Raw genomic sequence first — 17,281 nt, forward strand, 5'->3', positions numbered from 1 at the left:
GTTTCCTTCCACAGTCCAAAGATATGCAGGTTAGGTGGATTAGGCAAAAGTGAGGATTGCAGATGCTGGAAACCAGAGTTTAGATTAGAGTGGTGCTTGAAAAGCACATCAGGTCAGGCAGTATCCGAGGAGCAGGAAAATCGACGAGTCAGGCAAAAGCCCTTCATCGGGAATGGAAAAGGGAGCCTCTGGGGTGGAGAGATAAGTTGGGTGGGTGGATTAGGTTAGGTGGGTTGTCCATGGGAAATGTAGGGATAGAGTAGATCTGGGTGGGATGTTCTTTGAAGACTTGATGGGCTGAATGGCCTGCTTCTACACTTTAGGGATTCTATGATTCATTCAGCTACAGGTAGAGTCACAACATTAAGGTGGGGGATTATAGGATTTTAGAGTCATAGAGATGTACAGCACAGAAACAGACCCGTCAGTCCAACTCATCCATGCCGACCAGATATCCCAAACCAATCTAGTCCCACCTGCCAGCACCTGCCCATATCCCTCCAAACTCTTCCTATTCATATACCCATCCAGGCACCTTTTAAATGCTGCCAATGTATTCGCCTTCACCACATCCTCTGGCAGCTCATTCCATACATGTATCACCCTCTGCGTGAAAAAGTTGCCCCTTAGGTCCCTTTTAAATCCTTCCCCTCTCACCCTAAACTTATGCCCCTCTATTTCTGGATTCCCCTACTCCAGAAAAGAAACTTTGCCTATTTATCCTATCCATGCCACTCATGACTTTATAGATCTCTATAATGTCACCCCTCAGCCTCCGATGCTCCAGGGAAAATAGCCCCAGCCTGTTCAGTCTCTCCCTATAGCTCAAATCCTCCAACCCTCGCAAAATGCTTGTAAATCTTTTCGGAACCCTTTCAAGTTTCACAACATCTTTCCGATAGGAAGGAGACTGAATTGCACGCAATATTCCAACAGTGGCCTAACCAATGTCCTATATAGCCGCAACATGACCTCCCAACTCCTGTACTCAATGCTCTGACCAATAACGGAAAGCATACCAAATGCCTTCTTCACTATCTTATCTATCTGTGACTCTACTTTCAAGGAGTAATGAACCTGCATTCCAAGGTCTCTGTGTTCAGCAACACTCCCTAGGACCTTCTCATTAAGTGTATAAGCCCTGATAAGATTTGCTTTCCCAAAATGCAGCACCTCGCATTTATCTGAATTAAACTCCATCTGCCATTTTGATACAATTATGAATGATCATAACTTATTAGATTAAAGTCTGAGCTTGTTGAGCTTGTTAAACTGACTGACTGAGTATGAAAGTTATGTAAAGCTACAAAATGTTCTATTGTATTGTCTTGCTTGGCTGTGCCTTAAAGTTCAACTTACTCCCTCCAAAAAAATAAATTAGACAGATAAAGGCAGGGCCTACCCACAAGTTCAAAGCAGTAAGTGATAACTAATGAAGTATCAGAAATAAGGTCAGATAAACAGAAAATGCTGGAGATAAAGGTGAGAAGATTCTTTAAAGTACAGTCATATTGGAATCAAAATGTTAACTCTCTTTCTCTCTCCACAGATGCTGCCACACCTGCTGAGTTTCTCCTGTATTGCCTGTGTTTGTTACAATAATGTGTTTTGCTAGCTTGCTGTAATTTTTAACATACTTCAGAGCAATGCAGACACAACACTAGTTTCTAATTGTGTAAGATTTATTCACAAGTATTTTAAAATATTGATCCAATCATTCTATGTCTCCACCACATTTATTCCAGCTCTAGATCATTTGTGTATACTTCAGCTCTGTATCTACATCCAGGGTTAACCGTTCGAGTAAAGAAGATATAGATCAGTTACCAGCCTCACATAATCGAACACAGAACCAATTGAAGATGACAGATAATAAAACGACACAGTAGACTCATAACATAGGTCAAAACATGTGGAGCCAGAGAACAATCATTATTCCTGCCATTAATAGAGCAAAGGTAGGATGTTCACTGATGATTGCACAGTGTTCAATGCCATTCACAAATCTACCGATACTGAAGCAGTTCAACTCCATATTCAGTAAGGCATGGACACATCCCTGGGTTTGTGCTAATAAGAGGCAAATAACGTGCACTTAGCTAATGCAAAGCAAATGAGCATCTCCCTTACCATTACCATTGCTGAATTCTGCTACCCATTAGCAACTCAGTGCTCACCACTGATCAGAAACCAAACAAGGTCAGCCATACAAAAACAATATAAAAGCACGCCAGTAGCTGAGGTCTACATGAAGAGATATTCACCTCTTGCCTCCCTGGTTTTCCTTAGTGCCTAGCTATAATGATACTTGTTTGAAATATAGGTTTGGTTGAGATATAATTAAAACTAATAAGGTAGGATGTACACAAATGTTAAAACAATGTAAAAGATAAAGATTCATGTTGGAATTAACCACAAAGAGCTCCATCACAGCTCTCAGGGAAAGAATGTACCTGTTATACCAGAAAGGGGATACGAAGATGGCACATATATGCTATTAATTAAATTAGTGCTCAGTACAAAGAATACAAATGTATAAACAAAAGGTTAGTCACTGAAAAGACACATGGCAAAATCATTCCTGGGCATGAAAGCAAAATGTTAATTACAGGAGAAAGGCAGGAGCCATTTAACTGTCAAGAATAACAAAAATGCTATCACACAAATACCATTAGAAACTAGGGTAAGAGAACACGCAAACACAGAATTGTTTTTTAACTGATAAATCTTTATCAAAGCATTATTTTAAAATTGAAAGAATAGGGAAGAGTTGTAAGAAATAAAGTGCATGAAACATTACAAATACATTGATTTGATAAAAACTCAAAACTTCATAAAGGAGACTTTATCAAATAGTTAAGGAATAATGTGAAAAATAATGCAGCATTATTGGCTAGTAGCAGATGGAAAGTATTCAGCCTGGAGCTCGGTGACCAGTGGTGTTCCACAAGGATCTGTTCTAAGACCTACGCTCTCTGTGATTTTTATAAATGACTTGGGTGAGGAAGTGGAAGGGTGGGTTAGTAAGTTTGCCAACACAAAGGTAATGGAGTCATAGAATCCCTACATAGAATCACAGAATCCCTACAGCGTGGAAACAGGCCTAACAAGACCACACCAACCCTTCAAAGAGTAACCCACCCAGACCCAATTCCCTTCCCTATTACTCTACATTTACCTCTGACCAACGCATCTAACCAACATATCCCTGAACACTACGGGCAATTTAGCGTGGGCAATTCACCCTAACCTGCACATCTTTGGATTGTGGGAGGAAACCAGAGCACCTGGAGGAAACCCACGCAGGCACGGGGAGAATATCTGTGTGGAATTTGCAGTCACCCGAATTCAACTCAGGTCCCTGGCACTGTGAGGCAGCAGTACTAACTACTAAGCCACTGTATGGAGGGCAGTTGTAGGTTGCAGCGGGACATTGACAGGATGCAGGACTGAATTGATAAGTGGCAGATGGAGTTCAACCTGGAAGCGTGTGAAGTGATTCATTTTGGAAGGTCGAATTTAAATGCAGATTACAGGTTAAAGCCAGGACTCTTGTGGAGGAACAGAGGGATCTTGGGTCCATGTCCATAGATCCCTCAAAGTTAACAACCCTATCAACTTGGAGAAAGTGAGGTCTGCAGATGCTGAGATCAGAGTCGAGAGTGTGTTGCTGGAAAAGCACAGGAGGTCAGGTGGCATCCGAGCAGCAGGAGAATCGATGTTTCTGGCCAGAGCCCATCATCATTCCTGTGTCGATTCTCCTGGCTCCTTGGATGCTGCCTGACCGGCTGTGCTTTTCCAGCAACACACTCTTAACCCTATCAACTTGGATGGCAAGAAGGCATATGGTGTGTTGACTTTCATTAGCAGGGAAGATTGAGTGTAAGAGCCGTGAGGTTATGCTGCAGCTCTATAGGGTCCTGGTTAGACCCCACATAATATTGTGTTCAGTTCTGGTCGCCTCATTATAGCAGGGATAGAGTGCAGAGGAGATTTACCAGGATGCTGCCTGGACAGGAGGGCATGTCTTATGAAGGAAGATTGAGGGAGCTAAGACTTTTCTCACTGGGGCAAAGAAGGGTGAGAGGTGACTTGATGGAGATGTACAAGATGATGAGAGGCATAGAGAGAGTGGATTGTCAAAAGACTTTCTTCCAGGGCAGAAATGGCTATCATGAGGGGAATTGGAGGTGATTGGAGGAAAGTTTAGGGGAGATGTCACAGATAGGTTCTTTGCACAGAGATAAGAGTGTGGTGCTGGAAGAGCACAGCAGGTCAGGCAACATCCGAGGAGCAGGAAAATTGACGTTTCAGGCAAAAGACCTTCACTAGAGGTTGTGGGTGCACGGAATGCACTGCCAGCAATGGTAGTAGAGTCAGATACATTAGGGACATTTAAGTGACTCTTGGATAGGTGCACAGATCATAGTAAAATGAAGGGTATGTAGGTTAGTTTGATCTTAGAGTGGGATACAAAGTTGACACAACATCGAGGGGTGAAGGGCCTGTACTGTGCTGTACTGTTCTATGTCTACGTTTTATTACCTGTAAGTGGAGGAACACATACCCACATTTGCAAAGTAGGAACTGTGCAAATATTATAAAAGTAAGACTGCTTCATTGAAATTTGCAAATTATTGGGGACCCTTACAGAACACTTCTCTGAAGATATTTTCTTTAACTGGGAAAAGATCTCTCACACTCAGGCCTTTCAAGTAAAACTTTAAATATCGATGGGCATTTTATTCTTAGATATTCCAACATCTTCTCAGATATTCTTGAATAGTTGCAAGCAACATTAAATTGGATTCTGTTAGGTTGGTATTCCAGTTTTTGTTAATTTTGGGACAGCAATATACTAATTCACTTGAAGTATATTGCTTGTTAATTTCTGTTAATAAATTGTAAAATTAGTAAATTGGCTCATTTAGGTTTTTTGTAATAATCAAGTCAAACCCTAATATAGAACATAGAACATTACAGTGCAGAACAGGCCCGTTGACCCTCAATGTTGCACTGACTTGTGGAACCAATCTGAAGCCCATCGAACCTACACTATTCCATTCTCGTCCATATGCCTGTCCAATGACCATTAAAATGTCCTTAATGTTGGCGAGTCTACTACCATTTCAGGCAGTGCATTCCACGCCCCTGCTACTCTGAGTAAAGAAACTACCTCTGACATCTGTCCTGTATCTATCACCCCTCAATTTAAAGCTATGTCCCCTCATGCTAGCCAGCACCATCTGAGGAAAAAGTCTTTCCCTGTCCACCTTATCTAACCCACTGATTATCTTATGTGTCTTAATTAAGTCACCTCTCAACCTTCCTCTCCCCAATGAAAACAGCTTCAAGTCCCTCAGCCTTTCCTCGTAGGACCTTCCCTCCATACCAGGCGACATCCTGGTAAATCTCCTCTAAACCCTTTCCACATCCTTCCGATAATGAGGTGACCAGAATTTTACGCAATACTCCAAGTGCGGCCGCACCAGAGTTTTGTACAACTGCAGCATGACCTCATGGTTCCAAAACTCAGTCCATCTACTAACAGAAACTAACACACCGTATGTCTCCTTAACAACCCTGTCAATCTGGGTGGCAACTTTCAGGGATCTATGTACCTGGACACCAAGATCTCTCTGCTCATCTACATTACCGAGAATCTTACCATTAGCCCAGTACTCTGCATTCCTGTTGCTCCTTCCAAAGTGAATCAGCTCTCACTTTTCCGCATCTTAGACACTTTTATATACTTATACACTTTCTATGTGTTTCCTGAAGAGAAATCCCAAATCCAGAAAATATCTAGGACGTTTGTTGCATACCTGAGGCTTATTAAAATTAAACAAACTATTTGAATGAAAGGAACATTTGCAGTCAGCTGGTTCGCCTGTGGGATAGTTACCTAAATCCCACTAACAATCCCCAAACTAAGCATTTGTGGAATTAACTAACTCAAATGCAGCAGGAGAAGAAAAAGTTATAAATCATTTCATGTCTGCCATCTGCAAGGCATTAATCAGAAGTGTGATGGAATATTCCCCACGTGCCTGAATAAGTGCAGTTCTAATATTTAAGAAGCTTGACACCATCCAAGACAAAGCAGCCTGCATGACTGAAACCCAATCCACTACCTTTAAACACAAGACCATAAAACCATAACATATATTAGCAAATTAGGCCATTCAGCCCATCAAGCCTGCTGCGTCATTCAATCATGGATAATATGTTTTTCAATCCCCATTCTCCTGCCTCTTCCCCATAACTCTCCATCCCCTTACCACTCAAGAACCTATCTATTTCTGTCTTAAATACACTCACTGACTTGGTCTCCACAGTCCTCTGTAGCAATGAATTCCACAGATTTCCTACTCTCTGGCTGAAAAAATTCCTGCTCATCTCAGTGTTAAAGGGTCATCCCCTCATTCTTCCTATTATTGGAAACATCTTCTCAATGTCCACTCTATCCAGGTTTCTAAGTATTCTGTAAGTTTCAATATAATCCCCCCTCATCTTTTTGAACTCCATCAAGTACTGACCCCGGAGTCCTCAACTGCTTCTTGTATGACAAGCCCTTTATTGTGGGATCAATCTTGTAAACCTCCTCTGGACTCCATACAATGGCAGCACATCCTTCCTTAGATATGGGGCCCAGAACTGCTAGCAATATTCCAAATGCAGTCTGACCAGAGATTACACAGCCTCAGCTGTACGTCGCAGCTTGTGTGCTCGCCATCTTGAAATGAATGCTTATATTGCATTTGCTTCCCTAACTACCATTCAACCCCGAATTGAATTGAATTGAATTGAATTCATTGTCACGTGTATCGAGGCACAGTGTAAAGCTTTGTCTTGTAACCAATGCAGGCAGATCACAGAGTTAAGTAGCATTGATAGTAAATAATAGGTAAACAGCGGCAAAAACAAAAACACAGGTGCATGTTATCCTTAAGAGAATCCTGTACTAGGACCCCCAAGTCCCTTAGTGCTTCAGAGTTCTGAAGCCTTTCCCCATATAGAAAATAGTCTATGTCTCTGTTCTCCCCAGCAAAGTGCAAAACCTCACACTTTCCCACACTGTATTCCATCAGTCACTTCTTTGCCCATCTCCTAGCGTGACCAAGTCCTTCTGCAACCTTCCTGCTTCCTCAACACTACCTCTCCCTCTATCAACTTGGTGTCGCCTGCAAACTTAACAACAATCCCCACATCTGCAAACTTAGCAATTAGCCCCTCGTTAATATATAATGTGAATAATTGTGGTCCCAATGCTCAACCCTGAGGAACTCCACTAGTCATCAGCTGCCATCCTGAATAAGACCCCTTTATCTTAATCTCTTCCTTCTGCTAATCAGCAAATCCTCTATCCACCTTCCTACTAACACAATGGACTCTTACCTTATTTACCAGCTTCCTGTGTGACACCTTGTGAAAATCCTTCTAGAAATCCAAATAGATCACGTCCACTTGCTGTCTTTTGTCCAACTTGTTTGTTAGTGCCTCAAAGAACTCTAACAGATTAGCCAGGCATGATCTCCCCTTGAAGTCGTGCTGACTGAGCCCTATTTTACTGTGAACATCCAAGTCATCTCTAAAAATGGACTCTCAAATCTTACCAATGACTGAAGTCAGGCTAACTAGTCTATAGTTTCCTGTCTTCTGCCTCTGTCCCTTCTTAAACATGGATGTTCACCATTTTCCAATCCTCTGGGATCTTTCCTGACTCCAGTGATTCCTGAAAGATCACCACCAATGCCTCCAAAGTCTCCACAGCTGTCTCCTTCAGATTGCTGGTGTGTAGCCCATCTCTTCCACAAGATTTATCCACCTTCAGACCTTTTAACTTCCCAAGCACCTTTGCCTCAGAGATGGCCACCCCGACTCTCCTGAAGTTCTGATATGCTACAGTGTATATATATTTAGTACCTAATCAGTTCCTCTGCCATTTCTTTGTTTCCCCATTATTACTTCTCCAGTCTTATTTCCCAGTAGTCCAATGTCCGCTCTTTTCTCTCTCATCCTTATCTAATACAAAAATCTCTTGCAATCTTCTTTTATATTACCAATTGGCTTACCTCCTACTTCACACTGCCCCTACCCCCTGCCCCTTTTGCTTTTGTTTATGTGCTGTCCCTGATGTCCCTTGTCAGCCATGATTACCTAGCCCTCCCCTCAGGATGTTTCTTCTTTCTTGGGATCAATTTCTGCTGCAATTCCTGAATTACCCCCCTAGAAACTCCTGCCATTGCTGCTCCAACATTTTCCCTGCTAGGCTCCCCTTCCAAACAACTCTGGCCAGCTCCTCCCTCGTGTCTTTATAGTTCCCTTTACTCAGTTGTAATCCCATTACATCTGATTCCAGCTTCTCCCTCTCAACTGCAGGATGAATTCTATCGTATTATGGTCACCAACCCCCAGAGGTTCCTTCACCTTAAGGGAGAGTAACCAGATCAGCCATCATGTTGTTTAATGGCAGAACAGGTTTGAGGGACTGAGTTCCCCACTCCAGTTCCTATGTTTATGCCTGAATTTATAAAGGGTCTAAAACATTATAACAGCTCTCAGCAATGTTATTACTCATTGAGAATATACAACAGTGACAGAGAAAGAGGGGGCATTATGGAACCTAACATGAGAATTAGAAATCGGTTTCTGTCCAACACTGAGCTACTGGAACTAAATCAAAACTACAGCAGACTATGACAACTCACCATAGTTCCTTACCACTCTTATACAGCATGGCACTGATTTATAAAACATGGACTCTAGGTTTATGAGCTGTTGGAGACCATTCAGCCCCTCGAGCTGGTGTCACCATTCAACAAGGGTATTCATTTACCTCAACCCCATCTTCCAGGTCCTATGATTCCTTCAATGCCAAATTAATCTCAATCTGGAATACAACCAGGATCTAAGCGTCCACAGCTCTCTGAGGGAGGGATTCCAAAATTTACTGCCCTCTGACTGAAGACATTTCTCACCATCTCAGACCAGCATAGCCGATCCTTCAGAGTGAGATTGTGAACTTGTGTTCTCAATTCCCCAACCAGTAAGCGATTTGTGGTAGCTTTATGTGAAAAAAAAATCAAGCAAACCTTCTAGAATATTAGAGGTGGTGTTTAATGGAATCCAGAACCTCAGGCTAGTGTTCTGAGGACATGGGTTCAAATCTCAGCATGGACAGATGACGAAAATTTGAATTCAACAAACATCTGGAATTATGAAGCAAGCTGATGGGTGTCCATATTATCATTGTTATAAAAAGCCATCTGGTTCACTGATGTCCTTTAGGGAAGGAAACTTTATCTGGTCTGGTCTACATGTGACTCCAGACCCACAGTGATTCTTAGCAGCCCTCTGCCATTTTCCATCTACAGGATGAAATGAAGCATGTATACCCAGGGTCCTTCGAAAGCATTTTCCAAACCTGTAACCTTTACCACTTAGTACGACAGAGGCACCAGGTGCATGGGGGCATCACACCTGGAAGTGCCTCTTTGAGCCACACACCTTCCTGACTTGCAGCTATCTCTGTTCCTTCATTGTCGCTGGGTCAAAATCCTAGGACTCCTTCTCTATAGTACCATGGTACCATGTGGTACCTATATCACATGGACAATAGCAGGTTAAGAGAGCAGCTCATCACCAAGGCAGTTTCTCGTGGACAATTAGGAATCGCCAATAAATGCTAGCAGAATGGAGAGCAAGCAGGTTCCAAATTAATATAGAATTCAGATTAAAAGTGCCTGTTCAGATTGACAATGGTGGGCATGGCACTCCATAAGGATCAACACTGGTTGTTTACTATTCATATGAATGATCTGCACTTCGAAATGGTTAATTATATTCAAGTGATGTTTCCACTGATTGGAGTCTGTACTGCTTACTGCAGAATGGAAACAGTGTGCTGGGCTAGATGGAGTTCTTTGTCATAAAAATTCTTCTGAAATAATGTTAACATGTTATTTCAAATAAAGGCCATCTCCTAGGAAACATGACCTTAAATTCAGCTGTTTTGACTGCAATTAATATTGACAGTAGGGTAATAGTACAAACAAAACAAGCAATTTTGCTGCTTTGGTGTAATTCATAAACTTTGTTCTATTTTGAGACAAACAAATTACAGTAGGGTGTGAGGAAGAGGTGCTACCCAATTAAACATCACAGGCCTGAGAACACGGTAAAAGCACATTTTTTATGATGTGGAGGTGCTGGTGTTGGACTGGGATGGACAAAGTTAAAAATCACACAACACCAGGTTGTAGTCCAACAGGTTTATTTGGAGGCACTAGCTTTCAGAGCGCTGCACCTTCATCAGCTCCAAATGAGAGTGCTTCCAAATGAACCTGTTGGACTATTACCTGACTTTTTTTTTGTGTCACCAGTAAGCACCAGAGGAAACCTAATTCTCATCAGTGAAATCATTTTAACAAAAATAATAAATTTGTTCATTTTTATGAAACCCTCAAAAGACAAAAGGGAAGGTGTTGTTCTTTTCTTCATAAGTAGGGCTGATGAAGGGCTTTTTTCCCGAAATGTCGATTTTCCTGCTCCTCGGATGCTGTCTGGCCTGCTGTGCTTTTCCAGCACCACTCTAATCTTGAATGTGAAATACATGACAATCTGGTAACACTGGGTTTATTCTACTTACAGACATTAAGATTATAAGACATTGGAGCACAAATAGGCCATTCAGTCCATCAAGCCCACTCCACCACTCAATGAGTTCATTGCTGATCTAATAATCTTAAACTCCACTTTCCTGCCTTTTGCCTATAACATTCGATTCTTTTACTGATTAAGATTTGTCAGTCTCAGCTGTGAATATACTTAATGAACCAGCCTTGACAGCTTTTGCCAAAAAGACTTCCACAGATTCACTAACCTGACCCTTTACATTGAGATTCTACCCGCTGGTCCAAGCCTCTCCCACAAAGGGAAATCAACCTCTCAGTGTCTGCCCCATCAAGCCCCTGAAGTAAACAAAAGGTCATGCCTCAATCTTCTAAACTCCACTGAGGACAGGGCCAACATACTCAACCTCTCCTCATAAGAATATCCTTCCAAAGCCAGAATCATTATGGTGACCCTCCTGGGAACTGTCCCCAATGGCTGTATACCTTTCCTCAGATATAGAAAAAATACTTTTCTCTCAAAAATAATTAACTTTTCAAAAATAACTTTTCTCTTTAAAACGAGGGGAAGAGAACTTTTACAGTATTCTAGGCATGGTCTATCTTGTATCGTGTATAGTTTTTAAAAGATATTCCCTTTGAATGAAACGCAAACATTCCAATTCCCTGGTGAACTTGGATGCGAACATTTTGACATTTGCGCACAAAGACTCCAAATCCTTCTATGCAGTAGCTCTCTGTAGTCTTTCTCCACTTAAAAATATTCAAGTCCTCTACACTTCTTCCCAAAATACACAGCCTCACATTTTTCCACATTATATTACATGCACTAAGTTTTGTCAACTTGTTTAACCTGTCTATAATCCCTCTTTGAGTCATCCTCACCACGTGCCTTCCCATCTATTATTCTGTCAATTGCAAACCTGGCAATAGTATCTTCACTTTCCCCATCCAAATTATCATACATATTATAAATAAGATAGCCTTTACAGTAATCCCTCTGGCACTGCAGGAACTAAATTACATCTGATACCTTTGGTTTAATTGATTTCCATTATCATAACTCAGAACTTAAAATTAAATTTGCTCATCCACCTGCCTCTGCCATGCACTAGACAGGTTGTTATTGTTCCCTTTACCAAATTACAAAGGACTGTATAAAATTTTCAAATAAAATAAAATATTGCAGATGTTGAAAATATGAAATTAAAAACAGAAATGCTAGAAAATCTCAGCAGGTCTGGCAGCATCAGAGATGAGAGATCAATCCTGACTTGGAAATACATCACCATGCCTTCACTGTTACTGAGTCAAAACCCTGGAATTCCCTCCCTAAGGGTATTGTGGTCAACCCCTGCACACGGACTGCAGCGGTTCAAGAAGGCAGCTCACTACCATTTTCTCAAGAGCAACTAGGAATGGGCAATAAATACCAGCCCAGCCATAAACACCCGCGGCCCACAAATGAATTTTAAAAAATAGAGTTAACATTTGAGAGATGAGTAATTGTCTTGTTCAGTGTGAAACAAGACATTGGTGTCTAAATGGCTTACTTCACCATTGTCTCAAAAACATTGAAAGTAAAACATCATATCTGTCTTTGGCCATCCCTCCACATAAGCTTAACCTCAACAATTCTCCATCATTTTCGGTTGGCTTATGTCTTGTTTGTCAATCGCACAGCACACCTGGGCCCAACCGAATTCCCTAAAGTATGCCGACTGAGGTGAAGGAGAGGTAAACAACACAAGATTGACGAGATGAAAATAGAAACAGCCAATCTGAATGCATCACATGTTGTGTCTGCTGCAGTGAAAGCAGCTCTATGGGTCAATATGACAGGCATGGAAACTCAATTTTAAAATGTTCATGGTTATTCCACAAACTAAAAATAACTAAAATGAAATAAGGACTTTTCTAATACATTTGATATATCATGCAAATTATATACACCAAAGGATTTCTGTCAATAAGCATTGTCATGCTACTGATTAAATTTTGCAATTGAAAACTATTTTTCACCATAATTAAGCCAATGAGCCCTTTTCCAGCATGTAATCAAGAGTCCTCAAATTTTGGTCATACACTTAAAGTACTATAAACATTTTCGACATACCAACAAAAGCAGCATTATGCAATTCTATTCAGAAGAAAATTACAAATACAAATGACAAAAGGTGGAATATAATGTGACCATGTCTTGTGCAAGGCTTTGTTCTGTTAAAATTCTGCTAAATAATAGAAGGGTGGATAGTGTAGGATCCATTGGACATTTGTATCTCAATCCTGTACATTATTAAACAGAAGAAGACATGAATGTTGGTTTAACAAAGAGGCTATTCACACATAATGGGCACTCAATTCAAAATGGAAAAAGTCTTTACAAAAAAATAAACTTTGTTGTAAACAAATATTGCTCCATGATGAATCACAACGAAACATGATATCACTTGCACATGACAGGGATTTACATATAAAGACAGTATCCCGTTTATCAAGATTATGTCAATTAAAATCCAGGCATAGGACACTAAAACAAATCAGGATAGAGAACTGTGAATAGATTAAATGAGATTTGAGGTAGAAATAATGCATACAGAATATATCTTTCAAATGTAATTTCAACAATATTAAGTTCCCAGTCATTGGAATATATCGAAATGCTCCTTCAGCATGTTCTGTCATTCAAAAGATTAGAGGGTTTTCCTCTCCCTACTTTCACAGGATAAGGGCATTGCTGGCAAGGCTAGCTTTTGTCACCAGTCATTCATTGCTAGATCAGTTCATAGAGCAGTTAAGAATCACCCACATTACAGGAGACCCACACACACAAAGGCCAGACCAAATAAGGATAGTAGAGTGACTTCCTGAAAGGATATTAACAAACCAACTGGGTTTTTGCAACAATTACCAATGACTGCAGAGTCACCAATGGAGTAGCTTTTGAGTTTCGGTTTTTATTAAATTAAAATTTCTGCCATGGTTGGATTTGATATCATGCCCCCATAGGAATAGTGTCAGGTGCTGGATTATTAGGTCAGTAACATTACCACTACACACCACTTCCACTAAATGCAGTGCCATGTGAAAAACATCTTTGCTCTATACTTTTTGTGTCAACAATCGATCAGCTTCAAGTCGGGTATAGCTCCCATCTGTAGGAATCGCACTTTCAAAGGGGATGCATAGGTGATAAAGTGCAGAAAATATTCACAAGCATTATTCCAAGAAGAACTTTAGTTATCCAGATAGATAGCACGGGTTGAGTCTAGCACCAGGTGAGGATGGGTGAATTGGTTCCCCTCTGAACAATTGCAAATGTGAACAGAACATGCCTGGAGCTTTATTCAGTTTTGAGATGGCCCTTTCAACAAATCAGGGCTGGACTTTATTGAAAGTATTTATCATGAACCACATAGTTAAACCCACAGAAACTCACTGTGGTGATAACTGAGGTCAGAAATTAAGATTGGGCAATTGCATATGTATGCAAACGGTTTAGGCAGGGTTTGTGCTTTTTGAAAACCAACCTGTTCAGAGATGCAACTACAAACCACTGGCGCAGATAGGACTTGAACCCAGGACTCTTGGCTCAGGGGAAGGGACACTACTACTCCACCATAACAGCCCTCATATGCAGTTACCATTCCAGGTGCATGGTCAAGTCTTACACCAATGCTCACTCGTAGGAAAGTTGTCAAGTCTATTCTACAGGAGACAAGGAGAGCACAAGTGTATCCAAACTCAATTTGTACTTCTCCTACCAAGCCGAGACCATAAGAAATAGGAACAGGTGTAGGCCTTTAGGCCCTTCCAGCCTGTTCCACCATTCAATAGGTTCATGGCTGATCTGCAATTCCTCATGTCCACTTTCCTACTCTTCCCCATAACCCTTCATTCCCCTGGTTAATCGAGAATCTATCGCAGCCTTAAATATACACAAGAACTCTGCCCCCACAGCTCTGTATAGCAAGACTCATTAATCTCTGAGAGAAGAAACTCCTCCTCATCTCAGTCTTAAACTGGCACCATATTATCCTGCGACTATACCCTCTGATCCTCGGCTCTCCCCTGAGGGGAAACATCCTCTCAGCGTTCACCCTGTTAAGCCCCTTAAGAATCCCATATGCTTCAATGAGATCACCTCTCATTTTTCAAAACTCCAGTGAGTGGAGTCCCTACTATGTAGCCTTTGTTCATAAGACAATCCCTCCATCCCAGGGATCATCCGAGTGAACTGCCTCCAATCAAATGAGATTTTTCTTTAAATAAGGGGACCAAAACTGCTCACCTGTTAGTCATGAGATGGATATGAATTGCATAGATGCTGGTTTAGCCGTTTGGGTGTAATTATAGGATAATATAAAACATTAAATATCCATTGCAAATAACAAGTACATTGATAACAGCAGGTGCCACGCTCGGGTTAGAGGGGAGCAGGGCCCCCGGTTTCTCCAGGAAATGAACTTGAGTCAGTATTTACCCCAACCGCTTTCAGATCGCCTCTGCCCTGAACTAAAAACGCCGTTCAATTTCTTAAAGATTAGCTCAAATAAAAATACCTGTGTACACGAAAACGGAGTCTCGATTATTTACAGATCCCCAAAAGCTGTTTGGATAGTTTGAAAGGCATTCGTTTGTTTTCAAGTGAATTGGAATTGACTTTCACCTGTCGGGTGAACCTGTGGTTTAGTCCCTGGTGACTGCTTTAAACAGGTAATATTCGTGTTACAAATCTGTGCTTCTAGCGCTGCTATGTCCCCATGGTGTTGTCAGCGAGGTGACCGGGGCAATTAAAGAGGGATTAAAGTGATAGGCAGGCAGACCCAATTCAGTGGCTCCAATCCTCGGCCACAAACACCAGATTCCCAGATTTGTTTGTTCACCGGCCCCGGGAATCCCTCAGAACTCCCAACTTCACGCTTTGTAAAGAGGGAGGAAATGGCATTAGTTTATCGCATCGCAGCGTTGAAAATGACTCCGATGGTTCACTGCACCGCCCCAGTGGATTACCGTTTACCCAAAACACAGCAACAACTGCTCCCCGACGCGATGAGGCTAGATCCTGCAAACTGCTGGATCAGGAGGCCAGCCCTGGAGAGGGGCAACGCATCCTCATTTTGAAAGGATTCTCATGAATGCAATAAGACACACAGAAATAATGATCAGCCCCTTATGAATGGGAAGGGGGGGCGATGTTGCCTGGAGGATACACTAATGCTGGGCACTCACCGTCACATTCTCTCCCCACCGCGATCAAACCCTGGAGACAGAGCCCCTCATCATTAAATCATGGCAGACAGAGGCGATGGGGAGCTGTCTCTGGGACTTACCTTGCCACACACTCGGAGGTCTGAAGCCACAGCAGAGACCAGCAGCGCACTCAGGATGAAGGTTTTCGGGACCCAGGAGGAAGGGGCAAGCTCTGGCAAAGACATCTGGCTGCTGGCTGTGCAGGGAATCACCAAGAGCCAGCTCACACTCACTCACACACTCACACACACAGGCAGGCAGGCTGCCTTCCACCCTCTCTCCCTGTGCCACAAATAAACCCAATCCTTTTCCTCCTCCTCCTCCTCCACCCAGGCTGCGCGTGCACCTCCCAGGGACCAGCCGGCACGTCATGCGCGCACCCGCCCCGCAGGCACGCGCCCTGTGCCTGGCGGGCGCGCGCGCCAGCTCTTCAGAGCTCCCTGCACATCCTTGTATGTGTGTATGTGTGTTTAGTAAATACATCCTCTGCCATCATCACCCTCCAGGTTCCTCAGTCTGGATCGCTTGATAATCCTTCGAGGGTCACTCAGGCTTCCTTCCTAAGCCAGTCCTTCCCCAGAATATCAAATCACTCTGACTTCCTCTAACCCGACAACTTCAACCTCTCCAGCCTGGAAATGTAACTCGTCATTTTTTTCTTCACACTTTAAATAAAGCTGAAAATTAAAATTTGCTGTTCAGCCCTGCTATTTCAATGTCTTGTCTCAAAATTTGAAATATCCCAGAACTTGTAGTAACCAATGTAAATGACCAATTTAAATGTTGAGTAGGCAAAAGTGAGAGATGCTGGGAACCAGAGTTTAGATTAGAGTGATGCTGGAAAAGCACAGCAGGTCAGGCAGCATCCGAGGAGCAGGAAAACCGACGTTTCGGGCAAAAGCCCTTCATCAGGATGCTTTTCCAGCATCACTCTAATCTAAAATTTAAATGTTGAGTCCACTAGGCTAGTATTGACCAGAGTTTAGACAAATAAAAGGTAATCCAAATTGGAATGGATAAGAATGGAAGGGACAGGATGGGTTAGATGCTCAGAGATTGCTTTCTCTGGCAGTATTTCAGATGACAATAAACTAGGAAGAATTGTAAATTGTGAGGAGGATAGTGTGGAACTCCGAAAGGACAAAGAGAAGTTGGTGAAGCGCGCAGATAGGTGACAGATGGGGCTCAATACAGAGAAGTGTGAGGTGATCCATTTTAGTGGGAAGAATATTTGAAGCACAATAAAACTAGGAATATAACTCTACAGGGGGTGCAGGCACAAAGGGTCCTGGGTGTATATGTACACAGGTGGAAAAAGCAGTTAATAAGACATGCATAGAGGGGCACAGAGTACACCAGCAGGGAGGTGATGTTGAACTTGGATAAGACACATG

At 42.1% G+C, this 17,281-nt stretch overlaps 1 protein-coding gene across 1 annotated transcript in view; it reads right to left on the bottom strand.

Moving 5' to 3' along the window:
* Window positions 1-16,196, bottom strand: part of elapor2b (endosome-lysosome associated apoptosis and autophagy regulator family member 2b) — a 127,599-nt gene extending 111,403 nt beyond the window's left edge. Inside the window, exon 1 of the mRNA XM_060842588.1 lies at window positions 15,968-16,196. Coding sequence (XP_060698571.1) covers window positions 15,968-16,072 — 105 coding nt within the window. The 5' untranslated portion in view covers window positions 16,073-16,196. The remainder of the gene's footprint in view (window positions 1-15,967) is intronic.
* Window positions 16,197-17,281: the final 1,085 nt, after the last annotated feature.

This window comes from Hemiscyllium ocellatum, chromosome 23, assembly GCF_020745735.1.
Source record: "Hemiscyllium ocellatum isolate sHemOce1 chromosome 23, sHemOce1.pat.X.cur, whole genome shotgun sequence".
In the NCBI taxonomy this organism is placed as follows: Eukaryota; Metazoa; Chordata; class Chondrichthyes; order Orectolobiformes; family Hemiscylliidae; genus Hemiscyllium; species Hemiscyllium ocellatum.